Source organism: Podarcis raffonei, chromosome Z, assembly GCF_027172205.1.
Source record: "Podarcis raffonei isolate rPodRaf1 chromosome Z, rPodRaf1.pri, whole genome shotgun sequence".
Lineage (NCBI taxonomy): Eukaryota > Metazoa > Chordata > Lepidosauria > Squamata > Lacertidae > Podarcis > Podarcis raffonei.
This window is the reverse complement of record NC_070621.1, coordinates 28,159,399-28,173,450: the sequence shown is the minus strand read 5'-3', so window position 1 is coordinate 28,173,450 and position 14,052 is coordinate 28,159,399. Positions and strand designations below refer to the sequence as shown.

The following is a 14,052-nucleotide window of genomic DNA, read 5'->3' as shown; positions in this document are numbered from 1 at the left end:
GTTCTCATCTGCCCAACCTAGCTTCTTTTGATGATATCTCTGCCTCTGGTTCTTGTTTATAGGATTCAGTGCCTGATCTTCAGCCCATACATGTCCACATATTTTTGCTCTGTGGCTCATATGACTCTCGGTTGCAGCCTGTCAAGTAGACTGCCAGGCCCCAGGCTAACAGACCCTGAAGCTTAGCTTTTACCTTTCATATTCATGCAGTGAATATGATACTTCTGAACATAATGTCACCTCAGATTTCCATTCAGCACACCCTGCAGGACTTTAGCTTTCATTAGTGTTAAAACTGTGAAAATATTTCAAAAATATTGGGATGCATTCAGAAGCAATTGAGAAAATCAGACATGCACACCGTGGCCAAAAATACCGTGGCAAAAATAGGCATGAAAATTCAGCCTCCAAGGCAAATGGATACACACACTTTTTCTTTTTTAAAGGAATCACTCTCCTTTCAAATCTGTCTGTGTTAGGTAAGCTTTGCTTCGCCAAATGCCCCTCACTTTAAAACATAGCTTCTTATCTTACATATTTTGTTATTCCCAATAGCACAGAACAGACTTTGGGAGATTCAGTTCATATACAAATATATTTATTTTCTGATCCTTGGAACCAAGATAGGCTGGAGAAATTCAGGACTAAATCTCTGCAGATGTTTATTCAGACTTCTGAAAAGCTTAATGCAACATAAAATGGCCTGCAGCCTTCTAAGAAGGGTTACAAGACTTCATTTGCTCACTGTGCTTTCTGGACTTAACCATATCTGGTTAATCCTAACCATATCTACTCAGAACTAAGTCCTGCCATGGGGCTTACTCCCAAGTAACTGGGGTAAGGATTACAGCTTACACCTTGGTACATTCTTACCCAAATATTTACAATTCTCTCTCCCTCTCTCCTTTTCTTGCTTTTTTTCACTCAATTCTGGCTTGTTCGACACTGATAGCTCTCTAGTACAACTTCCTTCAGAGCTACAATCTATCATGAAATGAATGCTCCAGCATTTGATTTTCTGCAACACTCATGCAGAATGTTAACTTAAATAACGTCCTCCCCATAGATCGACTCTGTATTTGGCGTTGATTTTTTATTTTATTTTTTAGGCTTCTGACAAGCAAGGAAGGTAAAAGTGAGCCAAGCAAAAGAAAACAACAACAACAATCCTCCCTAAAGGAGAGTGTTTCAAAAAGTTTCTTTTTGAAAACAATAGATGAAAAAATCTTATCCAAGAAGAAGACAAAATTCCTGAAGCAATTTGTTTTAGTGAAGAAAAACATACCACAAGCATACAAATATTAAATGCTTTGAGGACTGCAGATTTATGTGTGTATGTGTATCTATGTATCTGTATCTATATATCTATATGCATACAAAGTCTTTTGTAATGGCAAACACATACTTTGATTCGGTGGTGAGAAGAGAACAGATGGAGTAGAGGAGGCTTATTTTTTTATGTGTCCTGCTTTCATGTTTCCTCCTCATACCTTTCCCTGGATGTGACATTTGAGGAGCAATAAATACAGAGAGCTTCTCACTTCTGTAGCTCCACTTCTTTAGATCAAAGGAAATGCCTGCTGGATCAAGCCAGTGCCCCATCTGGTCCACTCCTCTCTTACCAACCAGAGATACCCATGGAATCCCCACAAGAAGGACAACAGCACTCTCCTCACTTCCCAGCTTCATGAAGTAAGAGGAGTCCCTATATCCTTCCCACCCCTCCTGCCTGAAAGCAGACTAACAAAGTGAGATGGATTGATATAGAGAGTCCCTTCCCCACACCCTTTTTTTCAAGACCAAGAGTTACATGCTCATAGATGTTTTGGCATTCCAATCTGGTTGCAGAAGTTTCATTTTAAATGCGTTTTTTGTTAGTTTCCTGGAACTGTTTCCTCAGTATCAAAGACCCAATTCTATGGAACTCTCTCCTGACTGACATCAGACCACTTCCCCAGGCCCACCCCAGCAACACTTGGTAAAGACTTCTTAAAATTTCAGTAGGCATTAAAGAATGGTCTTCCACAATCTTGTATTTGGTACACCCCTTTTGTGCCCTGCTTTGAAATTACTGTCATGTGGTATAGAAATGTTTATATCAATGAAAGTTTACAATTTTAGAGTTGGCCTGGCATGTGTAGCAAATCCACCTATCAAATGAAAAATGTTTTAACGTTAATAACAGATGTAAAGAAGTAGTTTGTTAGCAGCTCATTTCCAGACTTCCACTTTGTCTCAGTCTTTCATCTTCTCAGCAGCTGCCACAAAGTCTGGCAATTAAGGGCAGGCTGCAATTGGTGGATAAACCACCACTCTCTACTGCAAGAGTGGGGAACCTGTGGCACTCTGGAAGTTGTTGGGCTCCAGTGGTAATGCTGGCTAGGGCTGTTGGGAGCTGGAATCCAACAACATTTTGAGGACAACAGTTTGCCCAGTGCTGCTCTGCTGACACAAAAGGACTCTTGGAGCCCTGAAAAGTCAATCTGTCCTTCATTCTAAGGCCAGCAGGACAAGACTTATTAATGGACAATACCAAGAACTCTGTGTTCTTGTTTGACCTTCTACCTAACACAACACACCAAACCAAGGGCTCACCCACACTTCCATTTGTCCTGCCACTTTCCCCTGGGAAAACATGCACCAAGCACCACCGTCTTACAGCTACAACATCCAATTATTATTATTTTTTAATTCCCCCATCACCTCCACTACAGCTCTGCTTTGTGTAACAAGCTTTTCTTTTTGTGACATATTGGTTGGTCCTAAGAAAGGCATAGCCCAACCATAAGCAAAAGAGTAATTGTATAAGTCAGAAGTTGCTGGCAATTGCTGTAATAATAGCTCACAGCTATCCAGCTCTTCCTCCACAAAAAAAGATATGGAACAGAAGAATACACAAGAAAATGACTTCATCTGTTTCATACGATGTAGGGATAGCAAGCAATTTAAGTGGGTGATTACCATATGATTAAAAAGTTATTAAGAGTATTCCTTTTAATAAATACTGATTTTAAAAAAAAAAATACCTTGAGTGGGTTCATCAACAGCTTTTCTTTTTCTGCTGTGGCTGTTGTAATTCATTCTGAGTTCTTGGCCATATTCGTTAAGCGTTTCTCTGGATTCATAAGACTGTCTTGCCTTTCTTCCATCCTCACTTTCATCAGATGAGCTTGTGTAAGCTAGATCCATTTCATGCTTAGCTTTTGACAGTGGCTGGTAGGGTTTACAATCCATTTGCTCCATCTCTGGATAAGTAGGCCAAAATCGTGAAAACAATGTATTGAGGCTCCTTACCGAAACAGTCCTGGAAGAGACAAAAATGTTCAATGTAACTCTCTTCATTCAAGCATGGTAGTTGTTCAACCCCCCCCCCCCAAAGCAATTGATTTGTCTAGTAGATTTAGTTAAGGGAAACTTAAAATGTTCTCAAAGGGAGCATAAACATTCTCCTAATGATCCCTTGTTTTGAAAGGTTTTAGCCAGTTAATTGTTGCAAGGAATTAAACAACAAGTTGTAAGAAATTGTAGGCAGAATAAACCTTGAGATGGAACCACTGAATTATACTGAGTGGGTTGATACAAGCATTTTATCTCACTATTTTTTAAAATATAGATAAACTTATTTTTTAAAAAAAATATATAATAATTACAGTAGTGGAATATAAAACTAAGTTTCACATAGTACATAGGATATTCAGGAAAAGTGTTCATCAAGAAAACTAGCTTCCTCTCATCACTGCAGGTAGTGAATTTTGTACACCAATTCCAAAACTATAAGAAATAAAGTCCCCATATAGCAAACCACACACATTCTGGGTCTTCTGACCTACTTGAGACATTTAAATTGTGGGTAATCTTCTCTCATATTGCTAGTGCACACATATTTTTGTACCAGTGTTAATTGTAGTTGCAAGTTAATTGCAATGTTTTCCACCACTGTCCTGTCAAGATTAGCACCCATGCTATAATGTTATTAGGCCTTTCAAGTCTGAATTACACCCATTGCCATCCCAGATATTTGACAAAGAAAATTTGAAGTGAGGTCATTACAATATCACTTTTATATCTATCAGAGTTCTCCCTATAAATGTCAGTCCAACATTTAGACAACAGTAGGTCATTACTATCATGGATGCAAACAAACAAACAAACAAAAACTCTGCCCACACAGTAAGAGTCTAGAAGTTATTCGAGAAATTTGTACCAGTATATGGTGCCATCTATGAATATGTGGATACTGATTTATATGGTGTAGGTAGCCATAAATTATTCCACTTACTTTCAGGAAGGAAAAGGGTGGTCCTGCCCACCACCAAAATGTGGCACCCAACAGATCAACACCCCCCCTCAAAAGAATGCAGCCCTTGAAAGAAAAAAATAGCTTCAAATATCTACAGAGTTTATCAGCTCCAGCCAAACATTCTTCAGAGGTAAGGTTCCATTGTAAATTGACCTAATAAGCTCTTCTACCGTCGAAACTGTGCCTCAGGAGAAATCCATAGTATAGGAACCAGCAGCTCCTTACAAATAGGAGTTATTAGCATGTCTGAAGATATATTGATGAAGCAATTGAATTCTAATCTTGAACCTTGTGGGAAGTCAAAGCGAAATGCACCAGTTGCTTCTTTATTTGTGATGTACCATTTAATTCCTACATGACACACATGGAAAATCAAATGCACGTGTTTCTTTTCTCAGAGGGGAGGAGTGGACTAGAACTGAACACATTCTCACTTCCAGTGCATTTATGAACAGGGAACTCTCCGATATAAACTTCTGTACAGTGACAAACGGCTGTACTTCTGTTGGTTCCAGATTACTTTTCTTCTAGAAAACACACATAGAAAAACCATTGAGCTGCACACCCACCCACTCCTCAAACTTCTGAAATGAAACATAAGATATGTTGCACCTTAGAGCAGGGGTCCCAAACTGTTTTGGGCCCAAGGTCACATTTGGAAACCGCCATGAGGACTACGAAGTAACCATTTCACAGAAGAAAAACTGACAATACTCAAGCAATACACCTTCACAAGCACCTATATGTTCCTAATTTGGGAGCCTATCCATACAGGAATGGAGGAAGTAAAATACAATATGTGGTTGAAGTAGGTCACCTACTTTAAAATAAGAGATACAACTTTCTGAACTAAACCCACAATATTTCAATTTCTACTAACTGAAAAGACAACCCTTAAAGCTCTCCTGCTCTTTTCTAAAGAATAATGTATTCCTGTTGTGAGGTACATTAATGAATGCACAATAAGGGGAGGAGATCTATAGCTAAAAAGACATGCTAGGAATTATTTGACTACACCACCTATACAAAAGAAAAAAATCTAACACTTGGGGATGTAATATAGATCTAACATAGTGCCCAAGGAGGCTGTTTGGGTTCACAAAGCAATGGACGGATAACACACCCATATCTGCAGAAGTTTCCTCTTGAAAGAAGGTGAGACTTCTTTATTTTAAAATAAATTTTTCTATTTTAATGTAAAACAATCATCTAAAATTAAGCAAGATCATGTTTAATTTTAGCTGCTGGGTCATTTAAAATATTGTTCATTCTCCCCTGCCCCTCCAAAACAAAGTCTCTAGAAAGCAAAATGAACAGAATGAAAATGATTCACACGAAATAAATTAGTCTGATGAAGTGCTACCCTTTTTGATCCATATGGTAGCATATGGCAAGGCAGGCAGAAAAAAAGATGTGTTACAGTATTTACATTTCAGTTGTGGAACTCTGTATTGACTGTGGTGTGGCTTTCACTTTTCTATAATTAATTTCATCCTCATAAATGATATTCAACCAACAATGCATTGCATTTGCACCTTTAGATGCAAACTTAATCATATCCCCCACCCCATTTCTATTCACAACATACAGAATGCAATTAAAATCATCACCATCATCATCAACAACAAAATAGTTAAAACAGCATCTAGTATTAGTATTAGGAGAGTCATATAACATTAGTAACCACAACAGCCACAACCAAAGACCAAAACAAAATCTCAATAGAAACAGTCAGGAAATTCCAGGCGAAACAGAAAGGTATTTTAAAGCTGCAATCCTAATCCCACTTACACAAGAGTAAGACCCATTGAATTCAATAGGACTAACATCTCAGTAGACATGGGTAGGATTACAATGTAGCTGCCTGCGAAAGCCCTTCTATAATTGGTGCTTGCCTCATTGCCATAGGGCTCCATTGAGAAGAAGGGCAGGATATAAACTGAATAAATAAATAAAATAACAAGATGGGCACCATAATGGAGCCAGCCAGACTTCAAGTAGATAGTAGAAGAGTCCAGAGGGTCCCTTCTGTAGACCTGGGCAGACCATACAGGAAAATGCAACCTTGAGCACAGGAATACAACAAACTGAGCTACTTCCAGCTCCACCTTGAGGGTGAAGGAAGGGAAGGGAAAAAAGAATCGCTGAACTTCTCTGGCCATGATTTTCCAATCCATGAAATGATAATAATAATAATAATAATGCTTGCCTATCTCACAGAGGAACCCATGGTTTTAAATCACTCACTTTCCCCAATGAACGTCAGGGCTCTACAAAAGGCAAGATACATCTTGCACTAAGCATGCATTAGTATCTCTCTAGAAACCTTAAGAAAAACTGAGGATAAATTGCTGTAAGTGTATGTATGAACATTAACCTGAAATCTTAATTTTATGGAACAATGGCTCTGAATAACAGAAAGGATAGAAGCCTGCCAAAAGTAAGATTATAAACTTGCATCTCTAAATGCGCCATGAGCCATTCAGGACTGAAGATGGTGGATTTTAATTAATCACTTCTTAGAGGTGCAATGCTGTGATTCAGTAGTCGGGAATTAGGCAGCTAAAGTCCCCAGGTTTTGCTGCTGGGTGTGACTGGGTATAGCTGAGATGGAAGCACAATTTCCAAAAGGCAGGGAGAGGTAGAACCCCCACTCCTCATACCTACAATAATAACAGAGGGAGTCTGCAAGTTTTCAGGAGGAATTCCAGGGCAAAATACCGTAATAGACAGTCCCTTTAACAGTCACTAACAGTCTACATGCTTCAAGGAGGAATAGGGGGTGGGTGGCCTATCATATATATTTTTTGGACTTCAGCTCCCATCATCCCTAATCTTTGGCTATGCTGCCTGGGGCTGATGGGAGTTGGAGTTGAATGGGGTCTAGAGGACAACAAATTCTCCACCCCAGTTAAAAAGGATGAACCACAGCTCAGTGATGGAGCACATGCTTTCCATGCAGAGGGTGCAAGGTTCAGTCCCCAGCATCTCCAGAGAGCACTGGGAAAGTTTGGAAGCCTAGCAAGCTGCTTTTAGTTGGAGTGGACTACACTGAACAGAATAGACCGACAGTATAACTCTGTATAAATTAGCTTCCTGTGTGTCTGAATTCTCCACGTAAAAAGCTGTGGCGATACCTGAAGGTCTGCCAACATCACCCCCCCCCCCCCGCCGCCTCAGAACCATAAGACTCTATAAACTACAAAGGAATAGAAAGGAGTAATGAATCAGGGGCAGCGATATTGCAAGGCTTACTGCATGCATCACGCTCCCCATTTCCCACATTTCCCAAGTTAAATAGGCAGAAACAGCTTAACCTGATTAAATTCTCATGCCCTGGACAACTGCAGAGTTTCACCATTGCTCGGCAAGCTTAATCCATAAACGCACAAAATGACATAAAACATTTCTATTAATATTCCTTTGCAAGACACTAAACTTATAATTTTGCAGGAAAGGAGCATATCTATGAAAGGAATTAGCAAGGACCTCCAAGCAGCTTTTCAAGGGTTAGTTAAAATATTAAGATTTCCCCCTCACAATAAACCTCCCCACCCTTCAATGCCTGCAGCGGGTGTGTATGAATGTTTGACAGGCAGTATAATTAAACATCTGCAGCAAGAAAAAGAACATTTCAACATTCTTTTTTCTCCAAGATTATGCTCATTTCAGTGTGTTAAAAGAATCAACGTAGCAAATGAAGGACTTTCTGTCTGACCTTCATGTATTACTTTCCCTTTTTAGGGAGTGCATTAGGTAACACAAGTGGGAGCCATTGGTGGCTGGTGCTTGTTGGGACTGGTAGGGTGGGAGGTAGGGAGACCAATAGTAGATGGGACCAGAATGAATGAGAGGCAAAGGCAATTCTATCTTCTTCCCTGCTGAGCAACACCATGACTAAGAAGGAGGAAGCTGACAGAGATTGCCATCCCCTGTAAAGAGGCAGGCAAGTGGGGGCTAAGGAAAGACAGGAGGACAACCAAAATGATCATGGGTCTGGAAACCAAGCTTTATGAGGAACAGATGAAGGAGCTGGGTATTTTTAGCCTGGAGAAAAGGAGACTGGGAGGAGATATGATAGCCATTTTCAAATATCCATGGAAGATGGAGGAAGCTTGTTTTCTTCTGCCTAGGAGGATAATACCCAAACCAACGGCTTCAAGTTACAAGAAAGGAGATTTTGACTAAACACCAATAATAACTTTTTGATGGTAGGAGTTGTTGATGGTAACACCCTCAGAAGGTGGTGGACTCTCCTTCCTTGGAGGTTTTTAAGCAGAGGTTGGATGGCCATCTGTCATGGATGCTTTAGTTGAGATTCCTGCATTGCAGGGTTTTGTTTGTTTTTCTGAGCCTGCTGATACTTCCAAGTGCTTGGATGTTGTTATTTTGACTACTACTTATGAATCCACACTTAATAAGCTCACAATTTTTATATAGGAAGAATAGATTCATCAGCATCTTTAACTTATGTCAGTCTACCTGTTGTATTTATGTACATCCTGCCTAGTTCTTGCCTGGTGCCTAGTGCTGAGTCATCAGAGGATGAACCAGACACTCCATCGGTCAAGGACCTTGAAGAATAGGTAGAGTCTCTGGGAATCATGTTGATGAGCCCTCTGGTGGGAGACCTGCTGAAGAACCCTTGGTGCTGTCAGAGAAGGTAAAGGTAGAAAGGTAAAGGACCCCTGGATGTATGAATGTTTGACAGGCAGTATAATTAAACATGGTCCAGTCAGATTTGACTAGGGGCTGCGGTGCTCATCTCTGCTTTCAGGCTGAAGGAGCGTGAAAGCTTTCCGGGTCATGTGGCCAGCATGACTAAAATACTCTGGCGCACAGAACACTAACGAGTTCTAGAGTGCACGGAAACACTATTTACCTTCCCGCTGCAGTGGTACCTGAAGGGATGCGGGTGGCGCTGTGGTCTAAACCACTGAGCCTCTTGGGCTTGCTGATCAGAAGGTCAGCGGTTTGAATCCTGATGACGGAGTGAGCTCCTGTTGTTCTGTCCCAGCTCCTGCCAATGTAGCAGTTTGAAAGCACACCAGTGCAAGTAGATAAATAGGTACCGCTGCAGTGGGAAGGTTTCCATGCGCTCTGGTTTCTGTCATGGTTTTCTGTTATGGTGTTTCCAGAAGCGGTTTAGTCATGCTGGCCACATGACCCAGAAGCTGTCTGTGGACAAATGCCGGCTCACTTGGCCTGAAAACAAGATGAGCGCTGCAACCCCATAGTAGCCTTTGACTGGACTTAACTGTCCAGGGGTCCTTTACCTTTTTTATCTTAGCAGTGGTACCAGTTTATCTACTCATGCTAGTATGAGCGCCACAACCAATAGTCAAATTCAACTGGATTTAACTGTCCAGGAGTCCTTTACCTTTTTACCTTGTCAGAGGAGGAGCCACCTCAGTCCTTGAGAATCCCCACACCAAAAAGGCCCGGGTGAAAAAAAGCAAAAACATAACATGTGTATGAACCCAGAGCTGGTGTGTGGCTCATGAGCAAGCAGTATCTGGAACTCAATTACCACCAGCAGCTGGGGTTAGGGTATGTTCTAGGACACCAAGTTGAACAAGGTCTCCGAGAGCCTTATAGTTGCTGGAAACAACACAGGTCTCTGGCTCCTTCATTCCAATTGCTGTGCTGTACCTTGTCTGAACACTCTATGCTATTGACCTTGCTTCTGCATTGTTTTTTGGACCTAGAATGATTCTCCATGCTTGACATTTATTGAGACTATGCTATGCCTTGAACCCTGCTTGTTGGGGGAAGCATTTTGCTAAAAAGTTTTTACTTCACGGGACTGAGACCTAGTTTTATAACTGTAATTGTTTTATATGTTTTTACAGTTGTATATTGTATTACTGAGGAGCACAACAGTTTATAAGTTGTTGTTTTTACCCACTCTTCACCGTAACGATGATGCAATATACAGTTATAAAAACAAATAAAGTTGTTACAATTATAAAGCAAGAATGAAATTATAAAGGAGGCTAAAGGGGGGTGACATGTGGGGGGGGGGGACCCAAAGGTTAGAGAAAGAGGGTTTGACAGCTACATTTGGTCCCTGGACTAGAGAAGCTCAGGGGCGAGAACCAAGGAGCACCACTACCTCACAGCATATTCTGGCTGAGGCAATCGCCCCACTCTGCCTAATGGTAGAACTGGCCCTGAAGATTGCTTTAAAACAAGTTATTTGATTAGAGCCATGTGTAGTCCAGTACAGATAATGTATTCTGTATAGGAAAGTTTCTTCTTGGTTAACACCATCCTAGACTAAATATTAGTAAAAGCATTTTGCTTCATCAGTTCTGCTTCAGTGGAAACATACGATTAACAGAACGAACAAGCAGTGTCGATGCTTTGCCATCAAACCCTGACAAATGACAGGCAAGCATGGTCATGGGGGTACCATAAACTGCTGATGCTGTTACACCAGAGTTTATATTGCAGTGGAACCACATTACAACTAGGAGTAGAAAATTAAATCCCATCAAGCATAGCTAAATGTTGTTTGCACTTAAGAATATGTGAGTAAAACCAATCCAAACCAACACATGAATTTGGTGCAAAGGTTTTCTAATATGTAGGATAATCCTGTGCAACCTCAGGCGATCTTCCAACAAAGCATTTTGGATGCCTATGTGTTTACTCTCTGACTGCCTTATAATACAAAGAAGATGCTTACCTATTGGCCACCTGACATCATCACCATCCAGCAATGGAAAAATTACATCTGCAACCACAAAGGAAGCCAGCTTTTCTGCAAAGGAAAGAAAGACCTAGGATTTCTTGGGGGGGGGGGCAATTTAAATTGATTTAACTGAGGCTCCTAAAGAAAATGTGTCTGGAGGGAAGGTTTTCTCTTGTAAAAGCCATCTCTATTCACAGAAAACACGTCAAGGCACTTTGGTTACACGAATAGCACATGGGACAACTCTACAGCACAGAGCTTTATAGGACAATGGGTCTAACCACTGAAATGAGTCTGCCCATTGTGGAGACAGTGTGTGGCTTGAAAGCTTAAGAATGGTGGCCATTCCTTCAGCATGGTAAGGGAGTAAAGCCCTCTTCAGGCATTCCATAATGGGAAAGTAAACATGTGGGGTTGGTGGAGAGGGCAGCAAAGATGGATATGCTAGCTCTGGCTCTGCTCCTTCACTTTCAAACTCATGGAAAGCAAAAGTCTGCAGCGAAGAGCCTTTTTTTAATCCATGGAGTCTCCACACAAGCTTATAAATTCTGCACAGGGACACAGGAAACCGCATTATCCTCAGTCATATACTACTAGTCTATCCAGCTCACTACTGAACCAGATCTGGACCTGGTGTCCCTTCAGACAGAGGACTATCCTCTGTAATTTAATCCTTTGAGACTACTTTCTTTTGTATTAAGAAGCTAACAAGCTAACAAACAAACAAATGGTGAAAAAGTTGTATAATAATAATAATAATAATAATAATAATAATAATAACAATAATAGTAATATCATCTGAAGCTCCAACTGTTCCCTTACAAACCCATGCAAATATAAGTTCCTCTGAGCATCTGCTTTACATGCTAATATCATCTAAAACAGGATGTGTGGCAACCCACAGCAGGGACTTCTCCATGGTGGTACCAAACCTATGGATTTCCCTCCCTAGGGAAGTTTGTTTGTCTCCCTCCTTATTGACTTTTAAACGCCAGACCAAAGAGGCCCTCTTGCGTAAGGCTTTCAGGTTTTCCTAATTACCCATTTCCTTCTTGTTTCTAGATTCAGGTAGGTAGCCGTGTTGGTCTGATGCAGTCGAAATAAAAAAAAATAAATGTCCAGTAGCATCTTAGAGACCAACAAAGTTTGTTCTGGGTATAAGCTTTCATGTATCTGAAGAAGTGTGCATGCACACGAAAGATTATACCCAGAACAAACTTAGTTGGTCTCGAAGGTGCTACTGGACAATTTTTTTATTTTTTTTATTTATTCCTTCTCGTTTCTGTTACTCTAAATCATGTTGCTAATTACTAATTCATTTACTGAATTTTTTGAAAATGTTATTTTTATAGTATTGTAATTTTTGTATGTGTTTATTAGTGTACAGTGGTACCTCAGGTTACAGATGCTTCAGGTTACAGATGCTTCAGGTTACAGACTACACTAACCCAGAAATAGTACCTCGGGTTACAAACGTTGCTTCAGGATGAGAACAGAAATTGTGCAGCGGCAGTGCAGTGGCAGCGGGAGGTCCCATTAGCTAAAGTGGTGCTTCAGGTTAAGAACAGTTTCAGGTTAAGAACAGACCTCCGAAACGAATTAAGTTCTTAACCTGAGGTACCACTGTAATTTGTGAAACTTTCAAATCAAGGGCAGCTTAGAGATATATTATCAAAACGTGGAAATCAGTAGCATCTGCCAATGCCATAGAAGTAGGTGCAGTTGAGGATTGATGTGCAAACCTATGTTTTTCTGCACTGCATTTCATTTATGAAGGACAGCTATGCATCTTCAGAGACTGCATAGTACAATGAGAAAGGGTTTCAAATGCACATCTCTCCTTTTAGTTAGTCATCAGACTGCATTCATCTTCCCTTTGGACTTTTCCTGCCAGCAATTCAAAGGGAAATACCAACTGTGAATTCTGATCCGATAGGAAAAAAAACAGCAACAGAAAGACAGAAACTGAAAATGATCTAGCATAAAATGATATCAAGTAGTAGCGTCAAATATTGTTCCTGGCTATGCTGGATATCACCCATCAGAAAACACATGCATAGGATTTGCCAGGCTGCATGATACCTTCTCATGGAGAACTGATTAATCTTTTGACAGGTTCGCCCATGTAATTCGAGGGAGTAGGCTTCTGTAACACAGCTGAACAGTGGTGAAAAGGGACTGAAGAAACTATGGGAGCATTCAGACACAGGGGAAATTGTGTTAGTTTTCCTGGTTATAATCCTAACACTTCTGTCCCATTTTCTAACATTCTCTTTATACAGCAGTATCTGTTGTGCTGTGGAACTGAGGCTTTTTGATTGATAGAATGGCTATGTTATACTAAATTTTATTCATGCCTGTGGCCATGGTGTGGAACAATAGTGAACATCACTGGACAACAACACCGTTCCTCTATCCTTCTTGCACATGTGTGCTCCTGGTCCTCCATGATTCACCCATGAAAATGGCAAGAAATAACTGTATGCTGGGATACGGACCCAAATTTCATCACTTTATTCCTATGGTTTTCTGGGTTAATAGGGTTTCAAAGAGATTATTTCTGGAGCCAATTAACGTGGAAATGAGAACCGAATGTCCACTATATTCCACTTCATATGTTATATGAAAATCTCAGATACAATATGGAAATTAACAGCCAGAGAAAAATGGGGGAAACAGAATAAACTGCTGTGTGGATGCAGCTTATGTTTAAGAGAGAAGCTTTCCTTTATGGGGCACTACAGAGCAGTTTATTAATTTCAGTTTCATAGGGTTGGATTCCGATGCTTAGGATAGACCCTTCTGAATGCACTGCTGTCACTCAAGGCTCAACTGGCCTCAGCGGCACAGAGTGCCTTCTATCAGCTTCGGCTGTTGCAGACTCTCCAAGTGTCCCTAGGGACAGTCCATCCCAGTTTCTGATTTTATCCTGGAATGTCCCACTTTTCCTTAGGATGTCCCTATTTTCACAGGAGAAATTTTGGAGTGTATGGAGTTATGTGACCCAGAGCCAAGGAAATAAGTAACAACAACAATAGAAGAGGACATCCTTATT

At 40.6% G+C, this 14,052-nt stretch overlaps 1 protein-coding gene across 8 annotated transcripts in view; it reads right to left on the bottom strand.

The window, feature by feature from the left end:
* TENM1 (teneurin transmembrane protein 1) overlaps positions 1-14,052 on the bottom strand; it is a 408,277-nt gene that overhangs the window by 307,811 nt on the left and 86,414 nt on the right. For all 8 annotated transcript variants that reach the window (XM_053373197.1, XM_053373202.1, XM_053373199.1 and 5 more), the window contains exon 2: positions 3,027-3,304. In XM_053373197.1, coding sequence (XP_053229172.1) covers positions 3,027-3,243 — 217 coding nt within the window. In that variant the 5' untranslated portion in view covers positions 3,244-3,304. The remainder of the gene's footprint in view (positions 1-3,026; positions 3,305-14,052) is intronic.